The 20,092-nt window shown below is 35.9% G+C and overlaps 1 protein-coding gene across 2 annotated transcripts in view; it reads right to left on the bottom strand.

Moving 5' to 3' along the window:
* The window catches only part of LOC114665604 (echinoderm microtubule-associated protein-like 6), a 352,025-nt gene that overhangs the window by 161,964 nt on the left and 169,969 nt on the right, over nt 1-20,092 (bottom strand). For both annotated transcript variants that reach the window (XM_051919661.1, XM_028820199.2), the window contains exons 11-16: nt 13,712-13,879; nt 13,404-13,510; nt 8,387-8,505; nt 5,423-5,609; nt 2,076-2,181; nt 8-101 (exon numbers count right to left, since the gene is read on the bottom strand). In XM_051919661.1, coding sequence (XP_051775621.1) covers nt 8-101; nt 2,076-2,181; nt 5,423-5,609; nt 8,387-8,505; nt 13,404-13,510; nt 13,712-13,879 — 781 coding nt within the window. The remainder of the gene's footprint in view (nt 1-7; nt 102-2,075; nt 2,182-5,422; nt 5,610-8,386; nt 8,506-13,403; nt 13,511-13,711; nt 13,880-20,092) is intronic.

The raw sequence follows: 20,092 nt of genomic DNA, 5'->3' as shown, positions 1-20,092 counted from the left end.
AAAATACCTTGCTGTTGCCAACTTTTCTCCCTTTTTCCAATCCCAAACTACAATAGTATGGTTGTCATCTATTCCAATTGAAACAAGACTTTTTCCATCAGCTAGAAAATAAACAAATATTTGAAATTACCAAATTTGTCCCATTTTGAGATGAGGTACAACAAAGAAACACCTACAGTAAATGAAATACAATAAATGGCCATTTCTGTTAGCCAAAGACTGACCATATTAATTATACATTTTAAGATGTATTGCAGAGATGAGAGCGATGCATACTGAATTTTAAGGAAACAAATAGCTTAAGGGTGCAAGGACACAAGGACCCATTCGAGAGTGTGCTGCCGATTCATCAAAAGTAGGGTGGTACTTGACTTTGGAATACTTTCACAGAAGAGATCAGAGAATGGAGTTTAAAGCTGCTTTACTGCATGAAGCAATTTGAAATGAGGTTCCTGTGGGTGGGCAAGATCAGTAGCATTTAAACACTCAATTCTGGGAAGGCCATGCGAGACAGTAGGAGTTTTTATTTATTTATATATTTCTTACTTTGCAATTTTATATCCTCCGTGTGTTCATGCCTCTCAACTATGTCTGCTAATAAAGGCACCATTATTATGTACAAGTTGACCTTCTTAAAATGAGTCCCTGCCATTTTTTTTTTTTTTTTTTTTTTTTTTATAAAAGGTAGAGGCAATTCCTAGTAAATGTTTATTTCATACTTAATAATTAGTTTGATCAGCTAAATTAGTTTTTGGGAATCAAAGTTTTCTTTGTAATTATATATAGCATATTTATGATGGAATAAAGTTTTAATTAGAGAGATATGCTTCCTTATTTAACCAGGAATCTTTAAATTATTTTAATTATATTATTTACACTGGGTGTTACAGACTCAAATCAAATGTATGTTTTTTTTGTATTATAGTAATAATAATAACAGCAGCTAACTACTTAAAATGACGAGAGCCCAGGCTCAAACCCACAACTTTTTGTTTACTCTTACCTCAACATCAGCCAAGCAGACAGTTGACTTTCTGTCAATTGATATTTGAGCTTCGGTTTTTACTCATTGACAGCAACATGTAAAATGCATAATATCTTTTTCTTTGGTTATATTCTTGAATAAAAGCACACTTGCTTTGTTATACCCTTTGTCACACACGTGTGCATAGGAGGCAGCTAAAGGGCTCGAGGGAAGACAGTTCTGAGGCATGCCGGGATGTGGCAGAGTGCACTGATTCTTTTTTTCCATTGCCTGTAGACCATTCCCGGGAGATCTCACCTGGCTCTCATGACGTCACTTCTGGGACCGAGCCAAATAAAGAAGACCTTACCGGCTCCGGCCCCTGTGATGTCACCTCCGGGCTTGAACCAATGGCAGATGAACCTGAGCTGGCCAGACCCATATGACCTCACTTCCTGTCTTCCCCTTTAAAAGTCTAACCATTTCCCCTATGTGTCAGTCTTGTTTTGGACTCTGTTGTATGCACATCAGTGCTCTTTATTGAACAGACGACTTTGCAGCCAGGATACCACATTATACGGGTGGCTGCCCCAAACCTTTATCTGTGTAATATCTCGTTATTGCGACACCTTTTAGAAAAGTTTTTATTTGATATTTGGACTTCAGTCTTCACACACTATACACTTCTCGTCTTTTGCCATTTACTAGTAGAACATGAAAAAAAGGTTTCTGTTTTAGTTATGTCTTTAACATTTCTTGCCTCGCATTTCCTGTCATCCTACATTTACCCAAATCATTGTAGACACAGAACATACATGAAATATATGTATTCCAAATAACGATATATTATTTACCCTACACAATTCTAGGCACCCTACAGACTTGAGCTGGGAGAACTTAGCAACTGACTTCAGCTGCGTTGGTGGGGGACGAGATAGCAGGCTGCTTGCTGCTTGTGCTGATCGCCACATTTGCAAAACGAAGACGCTGATGAAGAGGTGGAAAGGAATTTAAGCTGGCCCAGTATTAGGACTTTTTCATAGGCTTCAGGGATTCTAGTGTTAAGTGCATACATAGTAAACGAAGTAACAAAAACACACCAAAAACATACCTGAAAAGTCAAGAGCACAAACTCCCCGCTGATGATGCCCTTTAAGAAGGGATAAGCACTTTAGTGTCTGTGTGTCCCAAACTTGAATAGGGGGATCTCTTCCTACCTAAAAGAAACAGAAGAACATTAAATGCAAAAAGGAGGTAGCTTTAAATGTCACTATTGGTTCATTATTTGGCTACTATGGCTATTTGGTTTATAATTTATCTCTGCTCCGAACTGAAACAGAAAATGGAGTGGAAGTGTGACTGGTTAAATTACTGTATTATAACTCTTTTTCGTCTTGAATCTGTCTTAGGAAATGATATGTTTGGAGTTTGCATTTCTCCACTGTCTTCATATGGTTTTATGTGTATGTATGTATAGCAGACAGTACTTAATACAATATACTGGGTGACATGGCAGAGCAGTAGTTACCACTACTGCCTAACATATCTGTGGATCCTAAGCTTGGTTGCTACCTATATTGGAGACTGCATGTTCTCCCAGTATCTGCATAGGTTCCCCTATGTGTACTATGGTTTTCCTTCCAAATCTCCAAAGACAAGCAATCCGTATATACAAAAAGACAAAAAAACTCATGTAATGTCGTCCGGCGTCCACAAGAGAGATGCAATGTCCAATGAACAAAGGCAACAAAAAAATCACAAAAAGGAGGGATGTGAAGGCTAGCATATCAGGTTCCAAAATGCATGATGTGATCAAAACAGGCAGACTCATCACTGTACCATTGTTTTGCAGAGCTAGTATGTATATAAAAATGTAGGTGTTTATATATTCAAGTACCTTCTGATTGTTGCATATATTCATAATTGTGTTTTGTGTTCTATGTAATTAAGTTCTTTATGTGAATTATAGTGCGTTTTTAATCACTCTAACCCTCTAACTAGATTAAAAGGATAGATGGCTGGTTGTATTTGTAATAGGATATTGCGTGACTGGGTTTATAAGGCAGAAGTGCACTTTATAAGAGTTAAGAGAAATTAACTTTTATATAAGAGTAATAGAAATTAATTTAATTGAATTTAATCAAGGTCACGTAATTATGTATCTGTGACTCATAGGGCTATATTCTGATTGGTGTATATTATGTGCACTTATGTAGGGGACCCAAGATCTGGGAAGGTCTGGGAGGATTCAAGAAAAGGGCCGAGGCATTCTTAGGAAACAAATAAATCTGAACCTCACCCAAGTGCTAGTGCTTGTCTGTATGGAGCATCATCTCAGTGATGATGAAAAGTGTATGGTTATGCTCCTTGGTCATATCAGGTGTGGAATGCCTCATGTCACCCTTAAAAACTGGAATGTGAAACTGCTGAAATTGTTAGGCTCTCAGAATGCAGTGTTGCAGTGTAGCTGTTCAATACACAAGCCTGTTATTGGGATGATCCTGTGACAGTACTACAGAGAGGACTTCACTTCAGAACTATCAGCCAGAGCGTGTGGAGGAAGACAGGGTTAGAGTTATTGTTAAAGCAGATTGATGTTCTGCTTTAAAAGAAGTTGGCATTCAGACTTCAGCGGAACAGGAACATTTAAATCAAAACTATAGTGGTCTTTGATAGACAGCTTTTAAGTATGTGTTTTTTGTTTGCAGATTGTGTATCTGTGTATAATGCAATTCATATACCAAAAACATGCATATCCTAGAAGATGGCACTCTCTGTATATATTTTGTATATATTTTGTGTATATTCCATAGTGCCAGAGTAAGATTTAAGCATTTAATCAATGGGACTTTCCTGATTACCACAAGGTATTTCACACACTGATCACAAGCTTATTAATTTATATGTGCTGAGCAACATGCCAGTCCAAGACATAGATAAAGATAATAACATGAAATATTAGAACAAAAATAATAAAAATACTACAGTCTTAAAATGATTCATTATCATTAGTAGTTTTGCAACAAATTGGAACAAATCGGCCAAACCCAAGACAGTCTTCGAAAAAACATTTATTTAAACAGTTTAAAACAATTTTTTTGGGGGGGTTGGGGAACCTTAGGATACATGACCAAAAGTTTTTCACTGGTGAAGAGCATCTATAGCCTTGGTTCCAGGAGCTGGTCCTGGCAAGTTTGCTTTAGGTGAGGTTTGATTAAATACAGTATAATAAGGAGTGTTATTGGAGTTAAATTTTGGGATTATTTTTGCCTGAACCTTATTCTTGGGCCAAGTGGCTAAAGTATAACACTACCATAACCTGTCAGTTTTACTTCATCTGACTGTGATTTCTTGTGGACACCGGTGTGTCTTGAGGCTGAATGTAATTCAATGACAAATAAAACTAAAGTACCAGTCACTCTGTATCTGAAGTACTGTTCCATAAAGGAGTTTAATTACACCTTGTTTACAACTGAGGGTGTAAGTGACTGTTAGACTGACCAACACATTAGAGCAGTAGATCTGTAGGTGAGGTAATGGACAGTAGTGGTGAAGGGGTGCACACAACATTCTGTTTGCTGGTTTATCTACAAGCCCACTTTCAGCTGCGGTTATGAAAATTAAGAAATTACAAAAAAAATGGGGCTGTGGGTACAACAAGCCATGACGTTTGTCTTGCTTGGCTTAAAATACAGGATAGTGTGAGGCGCCTGATATTCCAAGACCACCCCATTCCACCATAACCTCCTGGGTACTTTGTTGGGAAGATTTAACCGGTCATGACCCACAGAGAGGAGACCAAAGCACCCATGATGAGCTTGACAGATTGCATCTCTGTTGGTCTTCAAATGTCTATGAATTTTCCAGGAGGAGACAGACACCGTTGCTAAGTTTAGGGAAGAATGACCTGAACAACAGTCTGTTAATGGTCATATTTGCCAAGGCAGAAAGAAACTAACATAATCACTTTTTCATGCACTATTATAAGGACTGAACTGTATAATTGTCAGATATATTATCCAGTGCTGCAGAGAGTACATATACTGTACTTTATTAACTTGAAATGCATTCAATACTTTCTGAAATATTGTATTTTATATAAACATTAATTGATGGAATATTCCGCCAAATGAAGAGGAGGGATTTTGTCATAGCATCACTTTAGTCCACTATTATTTAATTCTAAAATGTGTTCTAGCTAAAACAGAAATGTCAGAAGAATGTACATGTTCTCCCATATTTATGTAGGATTTCTTAGTGTATTATGGTTACTTTTACATCTCAAATATATGCATATTTATTTATTTTGCAATTTTTAATTGGCAAAGTAGGAGTAAATGTGCCCTGTGTAAGTGTACAAAAAACGAGCATATGGAAAACTATTTTCAAACCTGAAACTCAGTGAGCTTTGTAAAGAATGACCTTTTCAATGTAATGATAGCAAAAAATAGTCCTTACCTGTCCAGTAGCTACATAATCTTTAATTGGATGAATTGCTAAGCTAAGGATGTCATCATCATGTCCCAGATAAAATCGCTGTGTATGTTGCTGTCTGTTGTATACGACTGCCACAGCTGCCACATGATAAACCACTTCACCAGTCTGTGTGTAGAAAAGATTGTTCCGACAATCATAACCTCTATACCTAAAAAACAGTAAATCTTTATTACATATGGCACATTTTAAAATATTACATTCATTTTTTTTAAAAAACAACATTGGACAAAACACATTGAAATGTTTTTTTGTCATTATGTACCAAATACAAACTGTTAGATGAAGTACACTGTATGGTCCCGCAACATAGAAACGCTCTGCTGAGCTGGACGGAGCTGTCCATTCTACCATCAGCACTATCTTCCAAGATTATTTTTTAACTTAGTTACCAGATTTCTTACAACAATATGATTAATATTCATGAGACATGGGTAAAATGGGTGAGTTAGGTTTTCTAGCATTTTCCATTTCGAGGAGACAGAAATAAACTGGCTTATGCTTTCATGGTCTGACTAAACACTGATGTTTCCTGCATAAAATTCTAGATCCTGTGATCCTTCATGAATGACTAGGGGGCTTTGCCCCCTGCTCGCTTCTCTCGCCAACCCCCGGGCATGCGCTACGCGCTAGCCTCTTTGCGTTTCTGACGCTCGCATATGGGGATACGGCTGTACAATTAAACAGATTTTTATTTTCATTGGAATTGTTTCATCTGCATAATAGAACTAACTATTTTACATTACAGCGAGTAATTAACCATATTAAAAAACAGTAAAACGTAATAATTTGAAAGTAAATTATGTTTCATGTTGTGTTAGAGTTATTCATTGTGTAATATGATTTCATTCTGTCTGGCTTTGAAATTAACACGCAAATACTTTTTAAACTTACACTATTACTGTTAAACTTCAGTAAAAACAATTTTTTGAATTAAATTTTCGTCAATATTGCATTGAATTTTGATTCTGTGTTTGAACTTTCATCATGACAGTGCAATGTATAACTGCCAGTGATTGAATTTCGTTTCTCTTTATTAAATAAAACAACTTTTTCAAATGTTTGGCTCTGAGAATTGTTAATTGTCTTTGCAAAAGCTATTCCAACGGGTAAATGTTAACATTTTAATACGAATGGAATATCAAGTTCTCCTTTGTTGTCTAAGGTTAACCATGGAAGATGTACTACATTACCTTTCAGATATTATTCAGATATTGTAAGTTGATGTTTTCATCTTCCGCACGATCACCACTAACTGTTTCAGCATAGACTATTGATACGCATTTAACCAATTTTCCAGGTAACCGATTGACATTTTTGGCGTGAATTTGTTTGACTTCATCATTTCTTGGTGCTAGGATTGCCCGTGTACTCATTTTTTCTGTTGATAACCCTTCGTGATGAAATTCTTCAATAAGATTTGGACATAATACGTCTTCTTGAATTGGAAACTTAAAGTGAGGAAAACGTTAAAATTTATAAGAGCTGAGAGCGCAGAAAGTGTGTCTGATAAAAGCATTCACACAAATGAGAGGTGAGAGGACTGTGGTCTTGTTTGAAAATGGTTGAGAGGAGGGTGTGACTTGAAAAAATCTCTTCAAAAAAGTCTTGTCTTATCACAGGATATTTTTTATATAATATAATTTTCCTTGCAACAGTGAACCCAACTGGTTATGGAGACATAATGGAACCCAAGGGTGCAAATACATTAGTAAGATGATTTTAATTCATTGTTTAAATTTTATTTATTTCTACTGTATGTATAGCAAACCAATATTAAATGCCATTTAAATTTTTGTAACATATTAATACAGGAAGAGTATTATGATAAATAGGGCACATTTTATGCATTGACTGATTAACCATTTTAAATTCTTTTTTACAAATATAAAATTTAAAATGTTTGGTTGTATTGGTGATTACTACTTCTGTCATACCATTCCAAGGATCTGCATTTATCTTCTAGCCCATTTATTTTCAGTATGAAATAAATACAATGTATTCATCTTTGCATTCATTTCCTCCAAGGACTTTATTTGCCTTTCTCATTCTGAAGTAGAGGCTCTAAATTGTCCTAAAGTGTTAGTGTGTGTGTGTGTGTGTGTGTGTGTGTGTGTGTGTGTGTGTGTGTGTGTGTGTGTGTGCGCACATGAAAGTGCCAGCAATGAAATGTTGAACTGGTCAAGTTTGGTTCCTGTCTTGCCCCTACTACTGCTAGTGTATGTTAATGACCTCACAATGCTACAATGAACAATGCAGAGTCAACATTTGGATAGAGACTAATAGATTTCTTTGAAATTCAATTTATTGAAGCAACACAAAATTTGTCAAGTAATATGTTGTTCAATGAGATATACTAGTAAATTGTTTAACTATGTCTGCCAATCCTAAACGTTTGATTGCAGGCTTATATTATGACTTACAGGGTGGCATTGTGGCACAATGGTATCACTGCTGCCTCACAGTAAGAAGACCAGGGTGCACCGTCCTGGGTCCTCTCTGTGTACACTTTGCATGTTCTCCCTGTGTCTGAATGGGTTTCCTCCAGGTGCTCCAGTTTCCTTCCACAGACGTGCAGGTTAAATGAATTGGTGATGCTAAATTGGCCCTTGTGTGCGAGTCTTTACCCTGCAATGGACAGGCACCCTGTCTACGGTTTGTTCCTACCTTGTTTCTTATGCATCCTGGAATAGGCACTAGCCAACCCCAACTCTGGTCTGTATTAAACAAGTCAGAAAATGACATCACATTATAACTTATAAAACTGGTGCTTAAAAAAACTAATCTTACAAAGTGGTGTGTACAATCCGTTCCTTCTAACTTGTGCCATATCCTACTAAAATAGAAAGTTTACTTATATAAAAATGCTAAATGTGATATGAAAAATGAAAATCAAGAGACCCTCCTGTGTGTCAATGTTTCTTTTACCCGTGAACAAACTGTAGTTTTAGACTTTCTTCTGGTGCTCTTTCTCGCTTTAAAGAGCTGACTGACTGGTTTTTCTCTTTGCTTTGCTGCTTTAGTTGAGGTAGATCTTCTTTGTAGACCTAAGAATTAAGAACAATGAAGAAATAAAAATACAAACATGATAAAGACACCACATTTACTTGAAAGAACAGACTGACATGGACAGACAGACAGACACTTATCCTTATTAAGGTGAATTTTCATACATAAGTATAGCTCAAAGTGTTTTAGAAGTAGTAAAAGAAAAATCAAAGCTGTGAAAGAGGCAAACTGTAGGAATCTCTAGTTTGAAAGTCTTTAATGGTTAAAATGGTAAAAAATCAATGTCTGATTTAATAATATACATGTTTGCTATAATCAGATGGTCAGAAAGGATAGGCAAACAAAATCTCCAAGGATGTTGGAGAAAATAAACATCCATGAGCCGCAAGGCCAAAAGACAGTCCAGCCCTATCTGGGCATTCTACAGTACATAAATGAGACAACATAATTCAGCATTATCTATCTATATATAATAATAAAGTCCTAGAAGATGAGATTCTACAGGTATCATCACAGTAGTAATACCCTTCAAACATTTTAGCATCAAAAGCTGCTGAAGAAACACTATGGCCCAGTGGAGCAGAGCAGAGCACTACCATGTGATATTGGAGAGATAAAATAAAAACAAAAAATGTATTAGTAATCGAAAGAAATTTGAAATGTTTAGTACTAAGTGATATACTCTATGAAAACAGACATGCTCATTGCTGTGAACAAATACAAACTTTAAAGAAATACAATTGTGTATTATTAGTTTTTGATTTCGTAACAGATACAATATGAATAAATTATAAAGCCAAATTTAAAAAGAGCGTTTTGAACAGCTTTTTGAAATGTTCAACTGAGATTACGGAGATTCTTACATACAATTAAAAGTATTTTAAAGTAAATTTTAAGAAGAATAAAACAGCCAATGTAATGATGCTAATATAGGTGAAATGTGTTCAACTTTTCTGTTACTCATGAAGGTTCTTGCAGTTGCATTTTAAACTAGCTGATTACAATGGATAATTACTTAAATAATGTGTGAGGAAATATTGAAGGTTTTACTAACAGAAAAAAATGGCAACATCACTACATATTTCATCTGTACAATATTATTATAATACTACTGATATATGGAAACGGAAGGAAGTACCGGCAGTTTATAGAAAAAGCAAATCTCCTGGAAGCTGCTAAGCACATCAATAGAAATGTTCTTTGGCCTTTTTCTAATAACAAAATATCACAGAATATACTGTACAAGTGAAAGAAATATCACTAATAACAAAAGCAAAATCAACATGGATGTGCAAATGTATGATGTGAGGCCCGTAGGGTTTTAAGCCTGTGAAATCCTTACAAGATAATGAGCACAAAAAAAATCAGTAAATGTAATGCAAGAATATTGTGAATGAATGTGACTCTGAACAGAGAAATGATGACCATTGAGGATGGAAAATTACATGACTAGTATGATCATACGAAAATTGGGTAACAATGTAGTAGAAAGAAATAAACAATGAATTCCTGGAGAATTCAGGTAATTTTTTTAATTTAAAATTATTTAAGAGCTGTCTACTCCTAATATATTTAATAACTATCTTTACAATTAAATAATCATTTAAATTATAAAACATACAAATTCAAAGTTGAGTAGCATGGTGGCACAGTGGTAAGTCCTACTTCTTCATAGCTCCCAAAATCAAATCCTAGTCTAGGCAAAAATATGCACATTCTCCTCAGGTTTATTTGGGTTTTCCCCCGGTACACTGGTTTCTATTCCACTTCATGCATTTTACTGTAATATGTAATTGTAAAATGTTCCAGAATAAATTAACATGGGATTATAAATATGTCCTGAGAAGAGTGAATGTGGATTCAAAAAGACTGTGTTATCCAGTTTAACAGTTTGCTGTTCAGCTCAAAAGACAAGTATTGCTATTAAGTGAATATTTTTGAGTTTTTAATTGATTTCATTGTTGGTTTACTGCATACTTTATGATGCTGCAGTTGCCAGTTTAACAGGGAGAAAAATGCACACAACTAGATTAAGCAAGCTATCTACTGTTATGGGGCTTGAGGGATATAAACTTCTTACAACATCAATCAAAAGCTCAAATATCTGTTTAGTGTAAGATTGAAGGTTTGAATTAATTATTTATAAAAACATTTTTCAAAGGATAGAAATTCCATTTCCACTATTTCACTATTCCAGTGCTGTCTGCTAACTTTAAAGTTACCGTACTTTGCTACATGGTGATTATTACATTTCAGTTCTGCTTAAACTTGACACTCCTCAGCCGTCAGTGCAGCACAGCTTGATCTGACTTTTGAATGTTTTGATAGTTTTTCATATACAGATATTCTGATCGAGCGTTCTCTACTTTATCCAAACATGTCAATCAGGGCATAAGGCTCAGTTTTCCTACAACATTGTTTTTTGAAAAGCAGGTAAAAGACCAACTCATAAATCTTTTCAGTAAGAAAATCAGACTCTTCTCATAGCGTTTACTTACATTTCACACATCTCAACAAAAAAGACAGGAACATAAATATTTATCAGTTCCAATTCTGCATTTTATGAAAAGAGCCACTTAATAAGAGAAACAGTAATATTTAATATATAATATTCCAAGCAAAATGTTATTTATTAATGAATAATAATACCAAATAGAATCCATTTTCCAACCCGCTGAATCCGAACACAGGGTCACGGGGGTCTGCTGGAGTCAATCCCAGCCAACACAGGGCACAAGGCAGGAACCAATCCCAGGCAGGGTGCCAAACCACCGCAGGACACACACAAACACCAAGCACACACTAGGGCCAATTTAGAATCGCCAATCCACCTAATGCAGAGACGGAGAGAACGTGCAAACTCCACACAGGGAGGACCCGGGAAGCGAACCCGGTCCCCAGATCTCCCAACTGCGAGGCAGCAGCGCTACCCACTGCGCCACCGTGCCGCCATATATAATATTGTTTCTATGTATTTTGCAGTGCTTATTTTACTGTTTTTAAAAAGTACAGTGTTTTTTGATTTTATCAATTAAGACCAACAGCCTAGTCAGAATCTGCTGAGAAACCAACTACTTGTACATGTAAAAATATTAAAATTATCTTTTGCGTAAAAGAACAATGTAAATTTGCAAGGTTGCATATGGTTTGAAATTTCTGAAGGACTCATTCAATTACTAACATGTTTCTGGTACTAATACAAAATGAGCAAGATGTCAACATTTATTAAAAATAATTCCGTTGCCCATTTAACATTAAATCGAAATTTACATTGTAATCATAAATCGCTGCCCACCATATACTATGTAATTTTATATCTTAATAACCACACAAATATTTCCATATTCTGAGCCCATTTCTTTCAATTATAAGAGTTTAGCAAGCTGGGACCAACTCTGAATATTTTGCTAATCAGGTGTAATTTTCATTCACGAAAATACTGTCATATGTGTTTACATGACCTCCTTACAGGCTCTGTCAAGGTATGTCAAGGTATGTAATAACACATCAGGATGAGAGGGAATGCGGTCGTTAACAGCGTCATCTCCTTCTCTCCCTACGGTGTTGAGAAACCACCCATTGAAGCCCACTGACTCCGCCCACCTCTGGCTTAGCCTCCATAAAAGCCTGAGCCTCGCTGAAGGAGGTGTCATTTCTGGCAACAGCAACCTGCCAGAAGGAGCTCCACTACCACAGTGACCTGACTACTGGCTAACCAGCCTCTATACCTTGTTTTGATTTTGATTACCTGCATAGTAGGGTGCAAATGCTAAAAAGTGTTTGATTTCCTTTGGGTTTTTTTTGGGAGAAAAATAAAAAAAACAGGATGACTGGGTTGGTGCCCAAAATGTTTCCAGTTTATGGAACTTTCATTTCTGCACTTGGCCACAATACCCATACAGAGACAGTTTAAAGTCTCCACATTGCGTAACACACATAGCGCTTTGAGTGTGAGAGAGAACAAGAATTTCTTAGAAAAAAGCAGGCAAGAACAGAGTGTTCAAACTCTTGATAGAGGGTGTCAGAGGTAATAATCAAACCTGGGCTTCTAGAGCTGTAAGGCAGAAGCGGCAATCACTGAGGCACAGATGTCTTCATATCATAAGCAGTGATTATATAGTAAAAAGGAAAGGGAAGTATAACTAATGCAGTTACTAATGATAATGTTCATATCCATGAACACAAGATAAGATAGACAGATACTTTACTAATATAAAAGGGGGAAATGAAGAACATTCGTCACTGATGAAGTGGACACTTAATTGAGGTTGCCTCAGGCTTAAAAAGTAGCATGGCTAAAGACAGAAATTAGACTAAAATGTTCAAAAAAAAGCAAAAATATCAGAACTTTGCAATGGAGTTTTAGACTTGTGGTTGAGACAGAATGGGCAGTATATCAAAAGAAATATGCATAATATACATGGTACAAAATAACTGGCAAGGCATAAAGGCATTTTATAGGTGGAAGAAGAAAGAAATACAACCCATTCGCTGAATGGCTTGTAAAAAAGTCCCAGAGCAACTGGATTACACAGATGAAAAAGATGGTTCTCAAATCTAGCATTTGAAGGTAAACTTCTTCAGTTGATCATCTGCTTGTATTCAGCTACAGCAAATGAATATTGCCTTGATAATATTGTAAGGCTAAAAAAGAATACAATTACTTATGGATTCTTTTTTTTTTTTTTTTTAAACATCAAAGACTATGGTAACTGATTTCTGTATCTCAGTGGTACATACTGTTTATGTAATTTAAATAATTAACTTACCAAATTTAGAATCTATAATTTAACAACAGCAAAATGTCACACTGCTAACTTTTTTTTTTTTTTTTTTACTTAAATTCCATTTAATATATTTTTTTCAAAAACAAATTTTCACAATCATTGTACAGTATACACTCATGGTGGGAGTTTTTCCTTATATTATTACTAACCTGGCGGTCATAGTTAATTTGGGCTTCTTGTTCAATGTCTGAGTCCAACTCTGGTACATCTGATAAATCTGAATCTGACTCTTCACTGTTGGAGTCAACACATCCCTCTTTAGCAACACAAAAATTAAAATACATTAGAATAATATTCCAGTCTTTTAAACCTGTCTTAGCAAATTGACAGAACACAACATATCATAGCTCAGCACCAAATGCTGATTCAGATCAGCTACAGTACTGTTAGTGGTTTAATAGACGCCATATTGCCAAATTAACATTGCATAGTGCAAAAATGAGCAAATACATTTTACCTTGAGTTGGAGTTTCCAGATTTCCATTAGAAATTCCATCAGCAAGAAATCTCCATTGAAATACAGAGTGATCTGCACCACCAGTGCTTAAAACCCACTGCAAATCATGAGACCAACGAACATTCGTCACATGCGCTGAGTGGCCAACATATTTTCTGAATTTTGCTCCTAAAAAAAAAAAAAAAAAACTTTCAGTATATTCATGAATACTATACCTGCAGTACTTTTATTATTGTTTAACTGCCTTTATAATATGTACAGTAGAGCATTTGAAGATAAACACATAATTAATGGTTCATATGTTATACTGATTACACAAAAAAAGAACTTTAAAACTGTGAGAAACAGTGATCTATTCTGATGAACCAGGTGTTTTTTTTTTTTTTTTAACTTTTAAGATTAACAGTAAATTAATTTTCTTGCTTACGTATCTTCACCAATGTCAAACTGTAGAAACAGCACACAAGTCTTTATAGGAGACAGAATCAGGATTTTGGACAGTCAACAGGCTTTAAGAAATCATTATCGTTGAAACTGAAATCCATAAATTGAAGCAATTTAGATGTGCAAAGTCTTCTTTTATTCACTGTCTGCAAGGACTATTTACTTTGTTTTTCTAGTTATTATATTAATTTGATAAAAAACTCTGTACTGTAAGTCTTCATTTTGACTACAGGTTCAGCCAGACATTTCTGTTATATGATTCCCCTAAAGGTTTCTGGTGTTGGAGGCAGGTCATATAGCAGTAAATATTAAAATAGATAAAATGTCTAACTGTGTAGTGGCATCATTTCAATCCAATGTAATGGAAGCCCATCTGTACTGTCTTGTAAAATTCTGCTGGCACTGGCTATTTTTTTATTATGGTCACTATATGACTATCAAGCACAATATATATATAGGTACTTATTACCCCATGTCATTCCTGCAGTTGTTTAATGAACCACACCAACCAAATGGTGCATCCATCCAAAAAATGTATATTGGATAAGCATATTGTGTAAGTTGTGAGTAAAACCTGATATTAATTTTCTTGGGCAGACTGATAGGACTAAAAATAAATAAAAATAAATTCACAAAAATAGGGAGATCCAGTTTTGCATGAGAGAAGAGAACATTATTTTTTCAGATATGTTGGGTTGCATTGCATTAAATGGGGTTTTATAAATCTTTTACTGTAAAAATTATTATTATTATTAAAACAAGAAAAGGTGGATCATACAATATTTTCTAAAGTACATAAAATACTTTTTGTTATGCGCTGCTGCGTATCCCAGTTTTACTGTAAGTGTCATTTCTGGAATAACAAAAGATCCAATAGACTCTAAGTTAACCGATTGTGCCCATGACAGAACTTTACAATTTTCTTCAATATAAAAAAAAATCTACAGCTTCTTTTTTTTTTTTTTGCTTACACAGGATGTTCTTCATTTGATGACTTTTCTTTTCTTGGCTAACTGTAACTAAAATAATCTGTTTTCAAGAATCATGTAAATTCACTTTAATTCCACTCATTACTCTGAAATACTTGTGCAAGTAGTCATAAGCACTCTCATTCCTCAGTGATCATCATTAAATCTTTTACTATTTACAAGCATTTCTTTCTTTTTGATGGACGAAGAAAGTGTGAAGCATATGCAGAGATACATGGGAAACAAAAAAAATTCCCTCTGTGCCCAAGGCTGCTACTTTAAACAATGGAATGAGCCAGTCCCACACCACCGCTTCATTGCGCAGCCAATGTGTGCCCCAAGATTGAAACTCTGTGAGCGCAATGATCTATATTTTATTTACTTAGAGCTAATTTGTAGCCATTTGTTGCATTTTTTTATGTTATTCATTCCATCTGTGTCTTTTGTTGCTTGAGACACAGTGGCACAGTTCTTAGCACTGCTTCCTTACTGTACAGCTCAAATGACATATTTGGCTATAATAATTGGTCCATCAAAGTTAGACAGCTTTTCCCAAGCCCTCAGGGATACTTAAAAGACCACAGCACCATTATACTGTAATTTGGTAAAAACTATTTCAGTACCTCCTTCATTGAATTCATTGCATTTTGCAGAGTAGGGCAAAGTTCGTGAACATTTCTGTAATTTCGCCCATCTCGAGGAGAAGCGAATTCAGCAGGATTCACTCACTACTAGTAATGTAACATAGTAAACAGTTAATATAGCATATCCTCAAGTTTTGTACAATAAATATGCCGAATGATCTCTTGATTGTTCATGTTATACTGTATCTATCGAGCCACGAGTGTTCTGTTTGTCAAAACAGTGAAGTCCTTTTATTTGATTGTACATTAGATCTTAGCCCCAACCACCAGACACAACTCAGCTGAACACAATTTCAAAGGTAAACTAAAATGTTTATTTTATAATCGTACTTTAACACAGTAAAAGACAGTCCAACACAATATCATTGAAGTTTTGTACAATAAATATGCCAAATGATCTCTTGATAATAAGCACCTCTGTCTCCTTTCACCACAACCTCTGTGGGCCTGGCCCACCTTCTCTTGATTCTGACCCCGAGATAGTTGAGGCAGCATCTTTTATGCCGTACCCGGGAGTACTTCTGGTGCTATGACATTGCATAAAGAAAGCATTCCTGGGTCATGCAGAAGTTCACCATAATAGGGATATCCAGTCTTCACAGTGACCCCTGTGTGGCACCCACAGACACCAAAAAGACTGGCCCTTTGCACTACAAGTCCCAGGCAGGTGTCCAAACTGGGCTGCTATCAGAGGAGCATTGACACCACTCACATTGGAGGACACACTAATCATTAAATCCCTTTGTCCCTTGTTCATCCATTATTAGTTCCTCCCGAGTAGGATAGAAACTGGTAATTCTCCCAGCCAAGTTGTGCCTCCCTTCTTGTTGTTCTTCCAATTTGGCCACCAGGCTGGGAAGCAAATTACCCTCAGTCCCAGTCGGGGTGCCAGTCCATCAGCTCTCACACCTACAACCTAGATTTCAAAGATACATAGAATACACCAGTTGTCATGACTAAATCTGATGCAAAGTTAATATGATTGTAGGTGTGTGCTGCACATGTTTTAACAAAAACTGATAAATTCATTTATACAACCCATTTTATTATCCTTGTACTGGTTTGATATTAAAGATTCATGTTAAAATTCTACTCTTAGTTTACAAATGCATTGCAGGTATTGCCCATTTATTTTTGCGACTAACTTACCACTTATTTATCTGTTAGTTCTTTAAGTCCTGGGTTCTTTAACCTCCTGGCTGTTCCACAGACAAGACTGTGAACAATGGGTGACCAGGGGCCTCATGTATAATGCCGTGCGTAGAATTCACACTATAACATGGTGTACAGACAAAAGCGGAAATGTTCGTACGCACAAAAAAATCCAGATGCATAAATCTGTGCGAACGCCAACTTCCATGTTCTTCCGCTACATAAATCCCGGTCAGCATGAAAAGTAATGCACGTGCAGATGCTGTCCCATCCCAAATCCTCCCAGAATAACGCCTCTTTGAATATGCAAATCAATATAAATAGCCCTTAAGCTCAGCCATCTGTGAAAAGACAATGGCAAAAGCAAGAGGGAAAATACTGTAGAAGAATTTCAGTGAATACCAACTGGAGGCAAGGAAAAACTTACTATTTGTTGGTTTAAACAGTGATATAATCAACAAAAAGGAAGTTGATCGAGTGACAGTGTCAGAGAAACTCAAGTTCACAAAGATGCACATGCCCGAAATAAAAAAGAAGCAGTCAGATATCAAAGTCGCTGTGAAAAGGCGAGTTGTAGCCCACCGTCTGAGTGTCATATGAAAGCTTATTGGGTACAGAGAAAAGAAAAAAAAAATAGGGACACAGTGAGAATAAAGCTTGAAATGCCAACTTTAATCTTGAAATTTCCACTTCAATTACGTAGTTTATTTTGTCATTAAAGTAGAACATCATAAACTTCATCTTTAAATCGTTTAATTTATTAGTTTCTCAAATACCATCGTAACTAAAGTAGCACATTAAATGCTTTGTTTTGTATGTGTTCTTCTATGTGCTCTGTGTGTGAAACACTACGTGCTTCTTAAACTGGCTTTCTCTTCCTCCGACAAGACACAGAATCCATTACATTCATAATATTACAGATCTCTCAATAATTAAAATAGAGATGTATACTTGATATAATTTTCATGATGAAAGGAGTTAAATCATGTTATTAAACATGGGGATACGGTGGCACAGTGATAGTGACGAGCAGATGCCTCGTCCACAGATTGTTCCTGCCTCCCGCAAGATGCTTGCTGCGCCATGTGTAACCTTCAATTAAATAATTTATTGCAGCAGTACTGTCTCTTTCAAAACGTACTAACCCCCAATTCATGTCCTTCCTTTTCTTTCTCCAAGTAACCAATCGCCACACAATCAGCTCTGTAATAGATGTTAAGCCATCTGTAAGCTTAGAATGCCGATTCTTCAAAACTTTTAAGGAACATTGAAATATCTTTGTAGTACGTGTTTAATTATTCTATCCTTCTATCTTTCCAATGTCGCGCCAGCCCCAGCAAGAATACAGCGCGAGGCAGGAACAATCCCTGAACTAGCTAGCACTGCTCCACTGTGTCCTTACTTGTTTAATTATTAACAAAATAGATTATTTAAATGACGTTAACATTTTATCTGTATAATGTAATAAACATATTTTGCTGCATTTCATCTTAAAAATGATATCATATGTAAATATGCGCTTTATAAAGTGGTGCAGGTTGTGCAATATTATAACTGTATCGCAAGTTTACAGTGAGGTAATTGTACTAGTAAGTACAAACAGTTCTAAAAGGAGCACTTGACGGACTGATTGAGTGCATTTATAGTTCTTGGGATGAAACTTTCTGAACTGCAAGGTCCATATAGGAAAGGCTCTGAAGCATTTGTCAGATGAGAGCAGTTCAAATAGCGAATGGCTGAGACAGCATGTGCTTGATTCTGTGTACCGGTAATTCTCTTTCCGATCAGCTGCTCCAAGTGGTGCAGTGAGAGTAATATGGAAAAAGATGATCTGCTGTGGCAAACCCTAATGGGAGCAGCTGAAAGTAGAAGAAGAAGTAGCAGTGAGAGTAACAACACTAAAGCAGCTATGGTATTTGGAATAGTTTGGCCATTCCGTGGACCATTATATTGTTACAGGTTAATTAAAATCAGATGCCTTAAACTAATGAACAGTATGCGGTTAATTTCGGTGTATTTTGATAAAGCCGGCGTTGTGGATGTAAAAAAGAAACTGAAACCACCCGGGAACAACAGCACTGCTTTGACACTGGGTGCCGCCAGTTTGCAAAACCGAGCGTATGCCAGGGTTGGAGCTACCATGAAAATGTGCGTGGCTTTACGCCAAGTTTAGGTTTTATACATCGCGATTTGAGAGTGGAAATGGGCTTACGCAACATTTTTGTACGTATGCACCGTTTTATATATGAGGTCCCTGGTCTTTTGTTTTATTGGGCCTGGCCTATGGAACAAGCTCCCGCAGTCTGTCTGATGCTCTTTGATAGTGACTATTTTTAAGAAGATGTGCTTCTGATAATCCATAATAAGTAATATTTGTTTTATTCTGTTTAAAAGAGTTTTTTAAACTTAAAAATAAATTCTTCACTACGAAATTACATTAAACAGCCTTAAAGTGTACTACACATGGGAAATGTATGACAAGTTGTATATCTGATTGAAATGTGGATGAATGTAATTTACTTCACAGCACAGGTAGGAATAAATCTATTATGTTAATTGATGATTATTTTATTAATTGAGTAGTTAATGACACATTTCGGTGAGTCAGTCATACCAACCAGTTCACACAGACATGGGAAAATTGTACAATGATTAACTCTCTTTTGCTGATTTTGTTACATTTTACCCTTTCTCTGTGCAGTCTGCTCCCTTCATTGTGTCTTAATAATGACAATTAAAAACAAGCAGAGCAGACACGCAGGCAAACACAGAATCGTGAAAGGCTGCAACTATTTTAGTGTCAGACTCACTAATTATTAAATAGATTAATTAAACAATTAGAACACCTAGAAAAGTAGAAAGAAAATCAAGATGAAAATGTTAAAAAGAAAAATACATTTTTCCCATATAACTGCTTAGCACATTTTAATATTATATATATATATATTATATATATATTTTTAACCAAACAGTTTTCTAATTTCTATTTTGTTATCAAAACACAGAATCTGGGAAATAACTGTTCACTTAAATAGCCCAGGAGTCCAATGAAAAACAGAATCTGGTTGGAACAAAAACCTGCAGCCACTGTGGGACCCCAGGACCGAGTTTAAGGACCCCTGCTCTAAACTGATGCAAAAAAAAAAAAAATCGCCTCTTGACCAGTGTTTTTT

This window comes from Erpetoichthys calabaricus, chromosome 15, assembly GCF_900747795.2.
Source record: "Erpetoichthys calabaricus chromosome 15, fErpCal1.3, whole genome shotgun sequence".
In the NCBI taxonomy this organism is placed as follows: domain Eukaryota; kingdom Metazoa; phylum Chordata; class Cladistia; order Polypteriformes; family Polypteridae; genus Erpetoichthys; species Erpetoichthys calabaricus.
The sequence above is the reverse complement of the archived record's forward strand: the minus strand, read 5'-3'. Positions and strand labels throughout refer to the sequence as shown.